The following is a 19,432-nucleotide window of genomic DNA, read 5'->3' on the forward strand; positions in this document are numbered from 1 at the left end:
GGGCGTACTGCTTCCGGTTGCCAATGGGCGGAAAAAAGCGGTGGTGGCGCGTGGATGGTTGCATAGAGTTAGTAGATGGAGGGGCTTTAGGCAGGACTGTGGTTCCCCGCAACGCCAGCGCGGCGCTGCAAGCATGGAACCTTTTAGGCACTTTATTAGGCGCGCTTAGGCACGCTGAACCGTGCTTGTGTGCCGCCGATTTCGCAGTATCATCTGCTCGCGCGCCCTTGTTGCGCGTGCCCTTCCGGTGCGGAACATATGATGTGCAAGAAAGGCGCCGTTACGTTCATCTGAATAAAACGAACGTCTGCACGAAGGAATAGCAAGCTTTATTCCAGAATGTAAACCTCTAGAAACAAAAGAATGAAAAGTCAGTCGTGGACAGGTTCGCATAAAGTACGAAGTATTGGTATTTTGTCGGCTCTCCTGTCGCAGCCACGACGGCAGCCATTCCAGGTGCCAAACTGTCGTACCGGGTGGCGGCAGAGGTAGAGCACGTCGCTAATCTTTGCGATTCTGCGTGCATGAACACTGTTGCAGCGGCCGACGCGAAAGGGGCTTTCTTTATCTCCGCCCTGCAGACGTTTTCGATAATGTCCATGTCCGCACCTTGCGGAGGCCAGTCCAGCGCCATCACGTGCCTCTCCTCCAGGAGGCGAGTAACGGATGCAGCAGTGTGGATGGGAACGCGGTCGCGCTGGTAGAAAAAGAAGCCGTCGCGAAATGGACGGTTGAGCGCGTACGGCACTATAGGACGGTGCCTAGCAGGTCTTTGCAAGCTGCAGCAGGGAGCCGGCCGACCAGGCGTACGATTGGGCCCAAGACTTCTTTGGAGACGGAACCCCACACGCTCACTCCACATCGGCCGCTGCTGGCAATACGCTGGAGATTGGAGGCATCGAACCTGGGTAAAGCAGGCAGAGCACGAGACAATAGAATTTTAGAGTATGCAGCGGCCCTTGATGGCAATAGATTACCGCGACGACGGTGGGATGCGGGCCTGCGTGTTTTCCAGCAGGTATTAGGTCGGACACATAGGTCGGTGTGATAGATTGCGCGAGCGTATAGCAACAATGCAAACAAGACCACAGCCAGTGGTTTCCTTTCTCTACAACACAATGTGTGGCTGCCAATCGGCAGTCAGTAACAGCGAGCGTCATCGTATGTCGCAGTCACAATCAGCTCACGCGTTAATCATCGAATCATTTCGCGATAGGAATTTGAGCGAACCCGCTTCACCTTTGTCTCGCAAAGAATTGAAGTTCTCGTCCTGCCGGGCTACATTAAAGGAGTGGTTTATTACCAGTGTTTACTGGGTAGAAAACCTGATCGCAGGCGTCACGAAATAAGAAGTTGGAAGGTGCCGTCCACCCTGTCATCTTTGCCTGTTCGTCATTCCTTTCTTATTTTTTTTTCCTTTGCACTCAATCGGAGTTGCACTAATGTCAAGGCGAGCGCAATAGAGATGCTCGTGAAAACGTGCGTGCGCCGCTTCTACGTATAACACGCGCTGGCGCAGCTCGACATCCTCGTAGCGAATCGCTGTTGCGTACTCTTGCTGAACGCACTAACAAAACATTTTTTCTTACGGAAAGGAGGAACCATGCAACGCATTCGCCTGCCCGTCTATCATATTCAACTTGAATATGAAGATACCGAAATGTGGACGACCTGTCTGGTGTTTCCCGTCCTCCGGACGCGCTGCTGTCGGTCTCATCGCGTTGTAAAAGTCGATTCGTCCGTAGAAATGACGCTGCGCCACTCATCCACCGTCAAAGTCTGATCCTCTCGTGCGAACGGCAGCCTTGTGCTTTTGTTCTGGGAATACAACAACGGCTGGCACGCCGTCACGTGGCTTCGAATAAGGCCCCTATATAGTGGAGACACTCACCTATGCACATGCGTGCTGGCCGCGAGCCTCAGGTCATCGCGGGTTGCTTGTGCAGTCAGCTTCGGGTCCCGTCTCGCGCCTGGAACGATGCGCTCGTCGTCGGAGTCCGTTGTCGCTCTCGGTCGATGTCCTCGCGGGGCATGTTAACCAAGCGACCTTCCGTTTGGTATGCGCCTGCACAATTCTGTTGATCGGAGAACGGAAGTGCCCAGTCATTTCGTCAATTTGCTGCTCCGGCAAACCTGCTACACAGACAAAGTCGCTATCTGCAAACGTTCCGACATGCTAATTCCTGGTATTTCTGGTTGCGACGCGACGGAACGGCGGCATGGCGTGATGTTCACGTGATGTAACTACCTCCGGCTCGAATTCCCTGATAATGTGGCCAGTAAAATGGGCGTAGAAATGGTCATTTGACCAACTACGTCCCTTGTAGTTGGTCAAGTGAACCTGTCTACGCCAGTTTTATTGGCACATTATCACGGAATTAGTAGCCGACATTACAATAATTGCTAGTGCGTGCTCGCATAGGTAACACGCGCTATATGGCTCATTGCTTTCTTTTATAGCACTACTAGTAGTACATTAAAGTACGTTTTTGATGCCCTGCGGGACAACATGGCAATAGTTAAGATTAGATTGAGAGAAGGCGTTATAAATTGTTAGCTTTAGTCGCGTAAATGGAAAGCATATATCCACATCTAGAAAGGAAAGCAACTGACTGACACATTCTTTTTTCGTTTTGTAGCACTACTGGTAGTCTATTAAAGATGAGGTAGAGAGGAGGCGTTATAAATTTTTAGCTTTGGTTGCTTATAGAAAAATCACATCCGCACCTAGAAAAAAGAGCAACTGACTAACAACAACTTTTTTCCTCAGTATGCGCTTTCACATCACTACATATCATGAAAGAATCGAAAATAACACCGAATGATTTTCAGCTTCGTAGTGCGCATATTCTATTGTTACAATTTTCAATGTGAATCCTTCGGGTAGCTCCACAATTTACAGGTTGATATAGTATCTTTTTTTTCTGTTTAGTGTTTATATATACAGACTATTTGGCCAATATCACTCAGTCAGTGACTCATGAATGAGAAAAATTTGCAAGAATGACTAAGAAATCGAAGCCGTTAAATGAGATAACCTTGATCATTAGTTAGATACGCACACGAAGGCAACAAAGGACGCCTCGTCGCTTCGAGATGTTGAGGTAGACTAACGTTCAATATGACCTGCGACAGTGTGCCCTAGGTACCCAGACTCCGTAGCGGTGCGGACATACAAAAATTTGACAACTGTATACACCTTTCCGATTACCGGTAATTATTTAACGAATTTTTCATATGGGGAGGGGGGGGGGGGTCAGTGCCGCCGAACAGTCTTGCAGCCCCTTCGACCACGGGGACTGTGTTGCAGCTCATATTTTACGCTGCTGTACGTGTGAAGAGAAAAAGTAGCACGCCCACAAGTCTATAGGTTTACGCCCGAGACATAGTGCGATTGAAGCAAGTCCCATCTTTAGCCATGGGGTTGCCGAACAGCCTAATGCCTTGACGATATCCTCTGCGTGCATACTTGGCAGGTTGAATGCGAGGGCAGCTTCGGGCGACGAATCTCGTCGGCAACTGTGGTAGCTGCTGTAGATGTGGAAAAACTGCGCGTGAGACATCCCGGCTATGGTTCAGAGACTCCAGGCGCTGTTAACGTTGTACCATTCTGTAGAGTCCGTTGCTCTGAGAACAGTCAATAGACCGAGTGCCCTGATGCGAACTATGTTGATATCATATATGTATCTTGAATTTTGGTCATATAGGTATCCGCGAAGCAAGCTCTAAGATCAGCGATATTGGTACGTGCCTTGACTTCCAAGGGATGGCGTATAGACCGCCATCCACCGGAGGCAATCCGCCAACAGCTGACCCAAATGGGCCGCGTGTTAACCAGCTGTGAACTTGTTGGGCCGCTATCGATGAATCTGTACCATAGGTGGCTGGCATCACATTTAAGCGGTCTTCCACTATCATTACTTTCTATTATATTCCCTTCGCCAGCGTGCTCGTCGAGCGGGCGCTAGCTACCGTAACGTTATATGTGTGCAGCCTTTAAGCGGATTTTCCGCGAAGGCTTCCGTCACCTAACACAGGGCCGAAGGATCCGCTCTACGCACGATGAGTCAACACCGTAAGGTTAGCGAAGAACCTGTCCATTGTAGAGACGTCCTCAGCATCATTGGAGGAGTGGTCATCCACTCTTCGCTCGCGATGTTCTTTACTAAAGAAAATGCGAGCTTCGCTTGAGCTTCTTCTTCAGCAGTAGCCAGAATTTCGACCTGAAACCTGTCCCAGAGGTCACTGAGGTCGAGTATGCTTTTCGCACAGGCTTCGAACACACGAGGAGAGTGGGCGCTGCTTGAGACCTCGAATTTTGTGATCCCGTTCATGACGGTCTGCCCGAGAAGGCTTTTGCACCAGCATCGCGTTTTGCGGGGAACATATAATACAGGAGCCGTACTTCGGGAACACCTCGGACACTGATGCTCACAGCTTCATTTATTAGGGAGAAGCCATACTCTAATAAAGTCAGTGTATATGTCCCAAACTCCCTGACTGAAAACTGCGTTGTTACCTGGCAAATGGTACTGAGCCATCTTTTGTATACGTCTTCTTAAAGTGGTCGCACAGCGTCTGATTTGCTCGACCTCATGTTCGTACCCCTCTCGAGAGCGTCCGTTGCGATGACCGTATAAGTGGGAAAAGGCTCCTTTTAATTGAATTCACACACTGGGAGGAAGTTTAACTGCAAGAGTCTGTGTCCTGTGCAATAGACGCGGATGATCGACAGGAATGTGTACTTTGAGGACACGACCGTGCTGAATATCACGGCTCTTCGTGAGACAATTTTCTCGAGCAGCTTCTAGGTTAACCGTACCAGACTAGTGGCCAAGGAAGTAGCGCAAGAGAGGTGACGCGGTATGCTCCGAATGCACGTCTTGTAGTAAGGCCGTCACGAAGTCCCGAAGGCGGCGATGACTGCGACGGTGAGTGGCACCGCAATGGCGCACGGAACGACAAGCTTGCGGCGAGAAATGTACTTTGCGCGGCCTACGCTTTGTGAGCCAGGAACGCGGAGTGAATTCGTGAATCGCTGGCGAATGTTGATGGTGATGATTCCTTATTTAATGGCACAAACTCGCTGTGAGGCATTGGCCTCGAACCGGGTGACAATATGATAAAAAAGAAGTAAGGGAAAGAAAGCAATCGATAATGTGAAAAACCGATAATAAATGAAATAAAATAGTACGTAATAAAATAGTCAGCCATGCACAAGCTGTTAGAGTAACAAGAACTTACTAAGAATGCCTAAAGCAAATGGCGACGTAAAATAAAAGTAAGTTTCCAAAGAGATTATCATTAATATTATTGTCAGTGTGTCTGTTTGCTATGTGAATTTCATAATTTTTACATTTTATTGAACAAGAAATAAACCAGTCACGGAAAATTGAGCTATTAATAAGCTAATCTTCTTGTGACGCAGACGTCATCATATATATGACTCGGCAAACGTTCCTCTGGCTGTATCCTAATACCGATGCACCAAGTGAGAGTAGAACAGTACTGGATAAAGGCAGTTATAGACTACGAAGTAGAACTTCTAAAAATCGTTTTTGTTGTGTTGAAAACAGCCAGAACGATAGCAAAACGTCATCTACGGCGAGGGTGGTGATATGGGCTTGTTAGTCGGTCATCGTTGAAAGGTATCTGTATAGCGCAACAAAACAAGGACACAAGAAGAAACGAAGACGAAGACAAGCGCTTGTCTTCGTCTTCGTTTTTTCTTGTGTGCTTGTTTTCTTGCGCATCACAGATACCTTTCAGTGATCTACGGATTCTGGTTCGTTGGAGACGTAGCATAAAGAGGATGCCGCCAGAACACATCTGTGCGAGTAAAAATTAAGTGATGGAATACGCCAACGCAACCTTCTAAATGTTGCTTCAAATTGCCGGTTAGGACACCATTGTCAGTTCCAAGAATAATTGAAATGCATGAAGTCCGCAGATTTTTTCCAGTGAGAGGCTTTTTCTGTCTTCGGTCAAAAAAAACTGCCTAAATTTAGACGCAGTGATATGCGCAGTTGCCGGCAGCACAGGTATCACTGGGCCACTTAAAGAGGCTCGTGCTAGGGAATCAGCTATTACACTAAGATGAATGTCTCAGTGGCCTAGCACCCATATTAAATGAACTAAACCTAAATGAGGCGGAACTAATGCATGAAATGTCTTCAAAGCTACCGAATTGGTAGACGCGTTGAGTGCGCTGCATACAGAAAGAAAACACAGTTACGTGTACTATAACTACTCTTGTAGCATAATGTAGAATAAAGCAAGAACTATTGCCAGGAGTTCGGCCTGCAAACCTGATGTATAATCTGGCAGGCGAAGTAAAAAAATAAACAAGTCGAAGGATGGTGAGCAGATTCCCATGCCTGACTTCTCTTCAAACAGGGGAGCATCAGTCGCTACTACTTTTATTGGGAAATGGGCCAAATAGTTTTGCAAAAGAGCACTCAAATATGTTGGGGTCAGCAATTTTGCGTTACTGGAAAAAATACCTGCGAATTAAATTTTGAGTGACGACGTGGACCTATCGAACGGTATGATCTCCCGAATACAAACCTTTAAATTAAGGTGCTAATTCTTTATGCACGAATACAAGCTATGGAGTATGTGGCCACGACCATGCGTTCTCAAAACTGAATCTGGTTCACAAATAAATGCATATTGTGTACTTCGCACACGAGATTAATAAGTTCTTAAGTAGATTTCAACCGTAAGCATGCGGAATCTTGTGTGAAGAGAAGGTATACGCAAGCTTCCTGGCATAACATATTGCTAGCAAGAAATTTAGTAAGAGCTAAACATAGTCGAAAAACTTCCCTCTTTTAAAGAACAAGGGATTTTATTTTGCACTTCAACAAAAACAGCCAAGTTCCAGATTAGGTCGTACATAAATACAGTAAATCATGATTAGTGGGTCACTTCGCATACCGAGCGCCTGTTTACGGCTCGTGTCTCTTTAGTTGCAGTATTTTCTATGTGAGAACACCAATTAAGTTTCCCGTCATATGTGATACCCAGGCACTTGAGCTACCATATCTGGGAAATGCTTCTCTCATTATGTACTCATGATAACTGTGTCGCTATAGTCCCAATTTAAACTGCAGTGACGATGAATACGAACAATCTATCAAGTGTTTTCCGGCAGCTGTTGTGGAAAGTAGTCAAATTACCAGCTTGTTAACTGTCACGTTAACGGCAGACCTTACACTACCGAAGACGCACTGACCGCCGTAACCGAGGCCTTCGCTCTTCAGTCACGTAGTGGCCACCAGAGGCACGACAGGACCACAAAGCGAAGGTCACCGTAGACAAAAAGCGAAGGCAGATTACAGGCGCCACATTGTTGGCATACATCGAACACGGTGACAGTGACGCAGTTTGGGAATGGTTCTAAATGCATTTATATCTCCGTGGATATAAGACGCGGTAAACGGCGCGTTTCCACGTTGTCTCGGAGTTCATTATGCATACTTTGGCCTTGTCGTGCTCAAGATAGACTCCCGAAGTCTATCGTCCCGCACTTTCGCGTTGAAATCCCATACGCTCCAAATGAGGCGTGCCGGAATCACCATGCATACGAAGTCTTGCTGTTCAAAGTGCCCCTATATAGTAAGGGTACACTCGCGCTGTCACATTTTCGTCTGTGTGCACATCGCCTCGCTTCTCAAGACTCGGCCGTACAAGTCCTGCAGTCGCTTGAGCAGCGCTTCGTACCGGTGCGTGCCGTTCAAACCAGCGCACAGAGCGCTCGGGTCCGTACCGAGCTGAGCCCCGACTGCGTTTTCATACTTGGCGTAGCGCTCGACGAAGTGTTTCAGTACAGCCTGCTGCAGGACACGCGGGTACGACGAGTTGCCCAGGAGACAAGCCTCGAGCGCGTCGCAAACCGCGACCCTGAGGGTCTGGTAGCGCAGGTTGGCGTTGTAGCCGGTCATCTTTTCGAGCCAGCTCCCGAATGCGTGCCCGAGTCCCGGCTCGTTAGCCAAGGGATCCACGCTGAGCAGCGACTGGATCGAAACCAGCACGGTCTCGAGGGTCATGTCCGCGCACCACGATGGTCCGGGAAAGGTGCCCAGGATGCTGAGCGAGACCAGCCCGCTGCTGTACAGGTTCGGGTTGAAGCGCACCCTTCCGGCATCCGTTGTCATGAGACGTACCAGCGGTGGCCTGGCGGGGTAGTCCGGGAGGCACTTGAGCACGAAGTGGAAGAAGCCCCCTTCGTAAGGCGTGTCGTCGGGTCCCACGATGACGGCGTGCACGTTGGTGATGTCGTTCTCTTCGGGCTCGACGAACACGCCGGGCGGCGGGTCGTCGAAGATGTGCGCGAGGTCGCGACTGAGCCTCAGGAGGCACTGCGTCGAAGGCTGCTCGGTCTGGCTCGAAGCGAGCTCGAAGCCGAAGGCGGCTGCGAGTCGCGCCGTTTCGTCGCTGGTGGAAGTACGGGCAACGGCGGCTGCGACGGCACGACGCTGCATTCCGCTGCCATATGTGCCGAGCGCACTGACTAGCTCTGACCAGCTCTGACCGCCAGGCGCTGACCCCTGAAAGGTCCCGCGCACACGTGCTCGCTTGCTCCGAGCATGACCTTTACCTACTACGGGAGGATGTCCCAAGAATCTGGCGGTTAGTTGGGGAGGGCAGGTAAAAGGGTCTAAAAGAAAAAAAAAGCAGGACAGAGAAAGACAGAGTGATAGAGAGAGAAATTGCAGGAATAACGATAAAACAAATAAGAAAAAGTGTAATCTTGGCTAGGAAAACGTCTTTTTGTTGATGTTGATTGCCTTTGGACACGTGCCTTCGCATCGTCCTCGTCGTTGTAGCGCTGTTCCTGCCTGAAAACGAATAACGAGCTGACTAAAGAGAGAATATCCAGGACAGCACGCGAGCGTGAGTAACCCCTCCACTCTGCAGTGGGTGCTCCCTTGAGTCCAGGAGTCCAGCGGCCTTCTAGCTGCCGTTCTCGCTCAGTCGACCAGTTCGAGCTGGTCCGTCGTGTCCAGCTGGTCGAGTCCAAGCTAGACAACGCTGCCTCCCATCGTCGTGCGGTGCCATGTCGATGCTTTCCTTCTATATTAATAGATGGAAACGGAAAAAGCAATTTTGCTCGGCATTCATCGCACCGAATTTGATCACGTAGTTTGTTGCATTTAGAAGAAGTTACGATATATAGGGACATTAAGCTGCAGGTTTTTTAGGTTGTCTCTTTTTCATATTTTTGTACTATAATAATTCGAAAGCATTAAATGGCCCATGAAGCGGAAACTCCGCGTTGGCGGCGTGACCGCACGATGTACGAAAAGGCTACGAACTCTCGACCTTTGGTGAACGTCGAACCCACGACCTTTAGTGTTAATTAGGGTGAAGTCAATTAAGGCACTGTTAATTACGACAAATTTAGTGAAAACACTCGAACCCACGACCCTTGGTATTAATTAATGCGAAGTTAATTAAGACAAAGTGTAAGAATGCAGAGTTAAGGCACTCGAACTCACGTGACTTTGCGTAGTGGCATAAGGTCTAAGCATCGTGCGGTGGTCGCAATGCATACGCGTCCATTCACGTAGGGATAACTAAGTGTTCCTTGAATTTTTTATTCTTATTGATTTATTATTTGAATATACTGCTAGTCCCACTTGGGACTGTTATAGGAGTGTGCTTACATACAAGAAAATACAAATTACAATCAATAATAATATGAGCTAACAATCAGCTGTAAAAAAGACAAGAAATCAAAGCATTGATCAGCAGACACATCGAGGCGGAACATGATAGACCGAAGAGAGTCGCCAACTTTGCTAGCGCTCATACAAATCGCACAGCATTCATTCATACATTCATACAAAGAATACACATCGAGCAATGAAGCAAGGATGCAAACCAATAACAGACTAAAGATGGTGATCAAGTCTGACTATAGTTTACATGACTGATGCAGCCGTGAGTTCAATGAACTTTTTCAAGGTCTCCTGCGAAGTTGCGAATTTATCTAGGGCACTCCATTCCCGTATGGCTCGGGGGAAGAAAGAGAAGATATATATGTTGGTAACACAAGAGTATTCAGTTATCTTAAATTCATGCTTGTGACGCGTTTTCCTAGAACGGTTAGAACTAATGTAAGTAGCAGGATCCTTGTCCATGTTTTTGTTGAACATTATAAAATTGAAAGAAAAAAAGACGACTCTCGTTTCACGAAGTGAACCCATATTTCGCGTGAGCGTACTCATTTCTGGAGTCACTGCTTATCTAATTATTCTCTTACGGTTTATCTCATTGTTTGTATAATTATTTCTCTTGTAATTTAACGCACTTCGAGACAGCACAATTACGTATATTATTGAATGACCATTTTATTTCGCATCTCATGGATTGGGATCCGCTGCTGCTGTTGTTTCTGCTTCATCTTCTTCCTCTCGTTCCGATCGCGATTCTTCTCCGTCTGTAGACAGCTCTTCTTGTGTGATCACAAGAAGGACCCACACTATTTCCGTAAGAAGTTCATACTAGTTCACGGCGATGAAGCACCTACTGTTCTTTCCAAGCGCCGATACAGAACTTATTACGTGCCCCTCTGAGCGAAGTTATGTCGGGCGCTGAAGCTATTCGCTCCGCGCAGCTCTACCTACACTAAAGAATAATTTACGCCGTTAAAAGTGAAAAAGGGTGTAAATGTGTTTATAACTCACACCCTTAGAGTGTGATTAATATAACTGACACCCTGAGGTGTCAGTTGTAGACACATTTACACCCTTTTTCAATTTCAAGGGTGTAAATTAGTTTACAGTGTATGCGAGTTGGCGCCGCGCCAGCTGTGCCAACTCGCATGCGCCATCCGCCGTGACAGCTGCGCCACTAACCTCATCCTTGGCGCTGTGCCAACTTTAATTGCCGAGCTTCATACACTCATATCGCATCACAGATCTTCAAAGTGGGGGCATATACACTCACGCGTAGAAACAAAAACCCAAGTAACAAATTTTCAACTCTGACAACCGGTAATATGTACCATCATAAATCTGAAAACTGTCCCCAATAAGACAACTTCATCGGAAAAGGAGGATGCACTATACACTGCTTCCAAATATTCCACTATTTTGTGCGTATAGAACCTTTGCAAAACCCTCGTAGGCATTGTAAATCTAATGTAAGCTGTAAGCTCTTCAAAGGGAAAATTGTCATCAGCCCTAGTGTAGCCCGAACCTATGTGCTAAGGAAACCCACGCCGTAAATAGTTCAATAAAACACGTTGCTGGGCTAAGTGGTGCATGATGAATTACCAGAATTCTGACGCAACAGGAGGCGAGGAAGGACAGAAGCTACATAGGCGTACGCCTGTTGCTTCTATCATCCCTCGTTTTTTTGCTGCTCCACAATTCTGGTAATTAAAGCCATGTGGGTTTCCCAGAAAAGAAAGCTTCACAGTGGAAGTCGGGTGGACGACAAATTTTCCCTTTCATGAACCTTTCTCCATCTTGCGCGCTTGCGCAGAACGGATATGCCAAGCTGCAAACTCATCATATCAATCCACTTTAGATGCTGATAAAAGATGCATAATTGTAAATACATACGCAACACACTCAGGACGAAGCGCGAGACTTCGACCTGTGTGTGTTGAGATATTTACAATTATGCATCTTACCCGATTCTCCCAGTCCTCTAGCTCTAACAGATGCAGTTGACAGAACCGCGTTCTGTTTTCGGGGCAAACTTATAGATTTGTGACCTTCGTGCTTCAATTATTTTACTTTGCCAATCTTCGGCAATTTTTGTGGAAACGGTACGAGGTCCTAAATCAACATTATGCTTCCTACTGTCCCTAGAATATAACTTTCTCTCTCCAATGCGCAACATATCTTGTGCACATCCTTCCAGCGGCTGTCTCACGAGAGCATGTATTTATGCGTTTTACCCGTAGGAGGGAAATAGGAGTTGGCCCCGAGCTAAAGCTTCTTCAAGAAGCATGTAAAGCACAAGGTTATGTCGGTAGGCAGAATAATTTTAAAATGAGCATCTGGTATGAACAGTGGCCGCACACATTGCATTCCATAGCAAAGGTCATCACGAGGACGATGAACGACTATGCAGGTGCTCGTGAACGCGTTTCTGACAGTGGCTCTTCGGTAAAGTGCATAGCGCCGCTATGTATGGTACAATGTGTTAAAATAAGAGAAGACGCAAGAAGACGCAACCGCTTTTGCAATGAACTGTGGGACATGACCTATTGTTTGCAATATATCCACAATGTTGCTTCAAAAAGTACAGGAGTGTTTCTGAAGGTGGGAATCAACGTCGCCCTCACGAATGAGTGTTTACGAAGTCTTCAAAATTTTGCTTGCCATGGACTGCAGAACGTGTGCCTCCTGCGCTATAGGGACGGGACGCAGGACATGTGCACGGGCTGTAAATTAAGTTTTCGTGCCGACCCTCTCGTGCAGGTCCTGCAGACGCGTCAGGAGCGTCTCGTACTGGAACGCGGCGATGCCACCGTCGAACGCGTCGTTCATGAAGGAACCCGTCAGAGGCAGCCGCTCCCTGAGCACCTTCTCGTAGTAGCCGTAAAGCTGCGAGAAGTGTTTCAGCACCTCGTCCCTCAGAGGGTTCGGGCAAAGGGAACTGCCCCTCAGGCAGTCCTCGACCGCGTTGCACACCGCGACCCTGATGGTCTCGTGCTGCAAGACGGCGTTGTAGCAGATGCCGCTGTTCAGCCACGTTCCCACGGCTGGTATGACACCGAAAGCCGACCCATCGGCGACGGGATTCTCGTTAGACAGCAACGACTTGATGGCAGCCACCACGTTTCCGATGCTGTGGTACCGCGTCCAAGTAGGTCCGGTCGTGTCCGTGCCCAGCAGTGCCAGGCACACCTTGCCGTTTTCGTAGAAGCTCGGACTGAAGCGCACTCGATCAGAGTCCGTGGTCATGAGGCGCACCAGCGGTGGCCTGGCGGGGTAGTCCGGGAGGCACTTGAGCAGGAAGTGGAAGAAGCCCCCTTCGTAGGGCGTGCCGACGGGCCCTATGACGAGGACGTGGATCTTGGTTACGTCGTCGTCCTCTGGCTCGACGAACACGCCGCGGGGCCGGTGGTCGTTCAGATCCGCGATGTGGCGCACGACCGTCGACAGGCACTTGCCGGTCGGCTGGGCGTTGCCGTACGGAATGGGGTCCCAGGCGTCTGGCGGTATCTGCGCGGGCGTCTGCTGTGGTATTTCTCTCGCCGTGTCCATAATTTGTCTCAAGATGCCGCTGATTGATCGGAACATGGCTTACACAGATCCGGGATGCGCCATCAAAGCTGATGATTACGATGATGCTTCTCTAACACATGGCGTGGGCCCACAATGGGGGACGTGCCAAGAATTGTGCGACTGTGGGATTAGTCAATCTTTTTATAATATTTCAGATAACGTCTAAATTCGATTAAGAAAAGTATTGTGTGATAAGCGGTGAGACCACTTGAGTAGATGGTTCAACTTAAAGAAAAGAATACGAATAATCATTATAAAATTTATAACGCGAGAAATTTACAGTAACCGTAATAAGAATAGTAAGGAAAGTATGAATCACAGTGTTATTCATCTCGTTGCTTGAATGGAATCACTCGCAGCGTTAAACACATCCCTCTGACTAAAGCCCGGTGCCGAAGCGCTGAAAGGAAGTAATATTCCAGCACTAAAATTCAAACCAAGTTCACCAAGAGGCCCTTCAGAAGTCTTTTTCTTTGTGTTATAAATGAGAGACAGTTTTATTAAAAAATAATGACCAGTTTACCTTCATTTTCTTCCTCATTGTTGTTGATACTGCGGCACTCTTCACCTCTGGAATGTGTTGGAGCCGCGCAGCCATCGTGCGCTGATCAAAGAGCGGACGGTCAGAGCACATTGCGACGCCGCCGATACATTTACGCACAAAAGGTAATCTGTCTTTGTTGAATGTGCAGGCAATAAGCGATGGCGTAATGTCTAAAACAAATAGAAAAGCTTTGCACCAAATAGGATATGGTGACATGGCCTACTCTCTGAAATTTTCGTTATCAAATTTAATGAACGCGTTCTTATTGGCGAAGGGAACACACGAGGGTTGAAGAAAACTCAGAATTGCATCTGGTGAAAAAAACCAGCAGAAGCAATGTTTCTTTCACCGAACCCACTCAAATTGGACAGTACATAATGAAATTGCCGAATACCTGCGCGGCAGGAGTTGACGATATTTAAGCGGTGACAGTCAAGGTTAAATTTTAGGCCCGCTGCTGCTTCTCCTGCATATAAACGACATAGTCATTATTCCGCGCACCATTTTAATAGTGCTGAAGGTTAGATTATACTAATATATTCTTCATTTGTCCTATATATTACACTTTAAAAGTTCTTGTAGCGGTGATCCCGTGGGTGACCGTGTTTGACCACGTGGTGACGCGTCCATTGCTTGCCTTAGCTGCCTCCGATGCCTCCGTGTTTACAATGAATGTGCATGACGCCGGTGGACATCTGTTTCAGCGGATACCGTAGACTGTGACTGGGTGAATGACACGAATCACTGAGGCAACGTGCGGCTCGCAGGCGAAAGCGCCGTCTCTTTCCTCTAGAGCCAACTGTTCTGCGAAAAGGGTATATGGCGAGAAACTCACACGTACGCATGACTGATTCAACGGTCATAGGTTCCTCGCTGAGGGTTTCCTCTAACTATAGGCTAGCCAAAGAAGGGTTTCCGACTTACCAGCTTGGCTACGGGTGGCCGCTGTGTCGGCCACGGCAGAAATGTGATATGCTAACCACTTGCAGGGCAGCGGCGGCACAGACTTCCGCACTCGCCGCTTTCTGGGGAGAGAGAGAGAGAACAAACATATTTATTAAGGGATTCTTTAAGCCTTCTCTTCAGGGTGGTCTCCCCTTTCCAGGAAACCACAGGCTTTAGCCGCATCCACGGCACTCGCTACCAGCTGGCGCTGGCTTGCGAGGGTGGGGCTGGCTAGGGCTCCCTCCGTATGTTCAGGTGGGTGGTATGGATGGGGTGCGCTGGGGGCGATTCTGTACAGCTCTCTACCATGTGACAAAGGGTACCCTGCGCTCCACAAAAGTGGCAAAGCGGAGATGACTTGTAGTGGGTGAAGCGGTAGTTTCCAGATTGGTGGGGGAAGCTGTTGGTTTGTAGTGCTCCGAGAGTGCGGCCTTGACCTTTGGTTAGCTTTTTATGCGGGGCTGGGAATATTTTACTTACGTTGCATCCCATAGTGTATGGTGATTTCCTAATAGTCGACTAGATGTTGAGGCCGCCAGCGCTGCTTCGTTCTACCAGGTTCTCGGTTAGTGAAACCTCGAGCCCTGAGATGCGCCATGTCGTTGCCTGGGATGCCATGATGCGTTGGCGGCCACACAATCTTTACTCTCTACCTCGCGACGTGCACCCAGTGCACCACGCAGAGCGAAGCGAGGCCCAGGCCCTGGCCATACACAAGCGATACGGGACTTTGCCCTCTACAGCCTACACGGACGCGGGTTCTTACCCCAGACGAGCAGCCACAACAGCCACCGTAGTCGTGAACAAAGAACATCGGAGCAGCATTTCGCTCACACGAAACAATCCCCTCCAAGCCGAGGAAGCGGCCATATCCCTCGCGCTCTCCCACACAGAGGTTCAAGTCACAGTGACCGACTCCCAACAGGCGTGCCGCAACTTTTCTAGCGGCAGAATTCATGCAACTACGCTCTAGATCATCAATCAAAAGCCGCCAACGAGATCAGTCATGATAATCTGAACGCCAGCTCATCACGGCATTCCTGGCAACGAGGTCGCCAACCATGTGGCTCGAGATTTGACCCACCGAGCCGTCGGCTAGGAATCTGAACCCGAACGCATGCACCCTCTAGTCTCGTACCAATACATCACACAACACTACAAGCTAACCCGCAGAACATACGCACCCCCACACAAGTCACTACCTAGAGAGCAGGAGCGATTCCTCCAAGCTCTACAGGTTAACACATTCCCCCACCCAACCAGAAATCACCTCATAGCCCCTACACAATTCTCTCCGCAATGCCGCTTCTGCGCAGATCCCGGGTCCCTCAGGCAAATAGTAAGGGGTTGCAGAGCGGCACCATTAAATCCTCCGAACCCTTACCCATACCAACGAGCTTTGGGAGAGAACCTTGGCCAGCTCCGACCTCGAGGATCAGCAACGGTTGATTGCGAGGGCCCAGGACGCGGCGCGAGCTCAAGGCATTCTGGAATGAGGACGCCTCTCCAAAGCTGCATTCACCCAATAAAAATTTTTATTCTTTCTCTCGCGTCTCTTGGGAGGGGTGCCTCTCGAGTATATGCCAGGAGGTTCGGTGAATTCTGGCGTAAGAGAGATTGCGGCACGCTTCTTAAACGTCTGTTATGATGGTGTCTGCGGTTGTCTGTGCGATCGCCAAGGCGATGGGCACTTCTCGGCGGCTGTGAAGTTGTTACTGGGGGATGGAAACGCTTGTGACGCCCGTTTCGACCAAATGGGTGAATCGTATCCTGGCCGCTTGTAGCATTTTTAATCATCGATTCATTTTAATCACAACGTACGTCGACTTCATTTTTACCGTCAACACTCATTTCACTCTTCATTAGAAGGTCAATGGCCAATATCACTTTTGGGCGTCCGTGCCATTAAATCAGCAACAAGGATAACCGAAGACGAAAATGCGAATGAGATTATCCTTATCACTCTTAAAAAGTTTACACCTATTAGGGTGTTTATTTGCCGCATCGTAATAATCATCTGTCTTGCCCGCATTTCCTTTCTTGAAAACGCTGTGTTCGTTACTTTCCTGTCGAGAATGCTCTGTCATGCTGATAACGCGCATGCCGTTCATGACTTGGAATTACTGGGCTCGCAGCGTTAAAGAAGGAAGTGTGGGCAAGACAGGTGACGATTATTGTTGTGTGGCAGATATACACCTCAAAGCGTGCAACTGTTTTTAGAGTGTATAAATTTATAGGGGCACAAATCCACTGGGGGGGTCGCCTACGGACCGGGTGATATTAAGGCTGAAGGTTACGGGCTTTGGTTGGTTTCATTGCTAAATTTAAACCATACATAAGTTTTTTTGCTAAACTAATTCGTTTTTAAAGCAAAAGCTGTTTTGCATACTTTCCCGAGTTTGGCGTGATTACCCGACTGCTACTCGCCGCGGTTGTTTAGTGGCTATGTTGTTAAAGCACGAGGTCGCAGGATCGAATCCCGGCCACGGCAGTCGCATTTCGATGGGGGCAAAATGAGAAGACACCCGTGTAGTTAGATTTAGGTGCACGTTAAAGAACCCCAGGTGGTCCAAATTTCCGGAGTCCTCCACTACAGCGTCCCTCATAATAAAATCGTGGTTTTGGCACGTAAAAACTCATAATTTAACTTTTTTTGTTACCTGGCTGCTGGATGCTGTTAGGTCGGTCGCTATCTCGATGGATATAATCGTTCATGTAAATACAGAAGTTCTATATAGAGAGGGGGATAAACATTTATTATAAGACCAGCGCTTTATGATGGCCGGGCCTAAGCTTCCCATGAGGGGACGTCAAGGGCTTGCCTAGCCGCCGCCTCACGGGCGTGCTGGGTCGCCCAGGTTTGGTCGTCGAGGGCGGAGCTCCGCAGAGCCTCACGTAACCTCAACGAGAGGGTTGTGGTGTTAATGTGTGTGTACTGTGCTGGGCACTCCCACAGCATATGCGGAAGCGTAGCCGGTTGAGTGCCACAGCACCGGTAGTTGGGGGTAGTGCAAACGTCGGGAAATAAAAGATGGAGGCGGGCGGGTGAAGGGTACGTGTTTGTTTGTAGCGGACGCAGAATGGTAGCCTGCGCCCGGCTGAACTTGGGGTGAAGTGGGGGGAAGTTTCGGCGACTGAGGTAAAAGGTCTTAACGAGATCGTTATAAGTAGTCAGATTGTCCCTGGTGTCCAACCCGTCTCCAGTGACTCCGGCGCGGTTGGCTAGGCCTCGCGTAATAAAGTGGGTGACCTCGTTGCGGTAGGGGAGGTGTGGGTGGACAGAGCCCGCATGGGCCGGGATCCATGTCAGGGAGATCATGCTGTCTTTAGAGTGTGGTGCTGTGGTGCTTGGCAGAGGATGCGAAGAGCTTGAGGAGAAATGCGGCCTTTGCTGAAGTTAGTGACGGCTGAGCGAGAGTCACACACGATGGTGTGACAGGTGGCATCTAGATTAGCCAGGGCGATGGCCGCTTCTTCAGCCGTCTCGGCAGTAATGGTAGTGACGCTGGAGGGGGGATTAGGACTCCATCGCGTGTGGCGGCGGCCACAAATCGTCTGCCATGGGAATATTGGGCTGGATCAACAAATGTGACGCCAGGTACGTGAGCAAGGGCTTTTATGATAGCTCCAGCTGAGCTTGGCGCCGGGCCCTGTTATATTCAGGGTGCATGTTTCTAGGGATAGGATCTGTGTAGATCCAGCTACGAATGTCAGTCGGGATCGATTGTTTGGGGCCCTGTTGCTGATGGTAAGTGAAGCCAAGCGTTGATAGAATAAAGCGTCCCGTTTCAGTAAGGGTGAGCCGTTCAAGCTGAGAGCGTTGCTGGGCTTCAATGAGTTCGGCAACGGTGTTGTGAACTCCCAGCTGGTTGGAAAGTTCAGTGCTGGTGTAATGCGGAAGGCCAAGTGCTTGCTTGTAGACCCCTCGAATGAGGGTTTCGAGCTTGTTTTGCTCAGCCCTGTACCAGTTGAGGTACGCAGCAACGTAGGTAATGCGACATATGACAAAGGACTGCACGAGGCGGAGAAGACTTTCTTATTTGATTCCCCCTCGTCGGTTAGAGATACGTTTAAGAAGGCGTAGGGTGTTTTGAGATTGGGCACAGATCTTGTTGAGAGCCAAGGCGTTGGAGCCGTTGGTAGAGATGGTGAGAATGAGGACCCGGATACTATAGACGTGTGGGATAGGACTGCCATCTTGAAGAAGTCGGATGATGGCGTCACAGGGTCGGTGATCAGATTGCTGTTTGGGAGGGCGTCCCCGCGCTGAATGGGTTTGTAGAGAAGCAGCTCCGATTTAGCTGGCGAACAGCGCAGTCCGGTTCCTCGGAGATAGGCTTCAACTGTGTCAATCGCCGTTTGGAGGTCTGACTCCACTTGACCATCACTGCCTCGCTAAGCCCAGATGGTGATGTCGTCGGCGTAGATGGTATGGTTGATATTGTCGACTCGTTGTAGTTGCTGGGCAAGGCCAATCATGACTAAGTTACAGAGCTTGGGAGAGATAACTGAACCTTGCCGGATGCCTTTGGTGCCAAGGGGAAGCTGGTCTGATTGTAAGTTCCCGGGCGAGAGTATGGCCGTGCGACTGCAGAGGAAGTCACGGATGTAATTTGTGGGGTCTCTCACACCCGTACTCTTGGGACAAAGGAACGACAACACAGTAGTGCAAACAATCACAAGGGCATTT

The 19,432-nt window shown here is 48.9% G+C and overlaps 1 protein-coding gene across 3 annotated transcripts in view; it reads right to left on the reverse strand.

The window, feature by feature from the left end:
* Nucleotides 1–355: 355 nt before the first annotated feature.
* Nucleotides 356–19,432, reverse strand: part of LOC142574082 (uncharacterized) — a 124,212-nt gene continuing 105,135 nt past the window's right edge. The window contains exons 1-2 of one of the 3 annotated variants that reach the window (XR_012826410.1): nucleotides 1,892–2,057; nucleotides 356–904 (exon numbers count right to left, since the gene is read on the reverse strand). Coding sequence is in view for 1 of the 3 variants with exons in the window: in XM_075683252.1 (XP_075539367.1) it covers nucleotides 748–904 (157 nt within the window). In the remaining 2 variants the exon portion in view is untranslated. Of the gene's footprint in view, nucleotides 905–1,891; nucleotides 2,058–14,727; nucleotides 14,823–19,432 lie in introns of those variants that run through there. The other 2 variants (XM_075683252.1, XR_012826411.1) reach the window with 2 other exon arrangements.

The sequence above is a fragment of the Dermacentor variabilis genome, chromosome 3 (genome assembly GCF_050947875.1).
Source record: "Dermacentor variabilis isolate Ectoservices chromosome 3, ASM5094787v1, whole genome shotgun sequence".
In the NCBI taxonomy this organism is placed as follows: Eukaryota; Metazoa; Arthropoda; class Arachnida; order Ixodida; family Ixodidae; genus Dermacentor; species Dermacentor variabilis.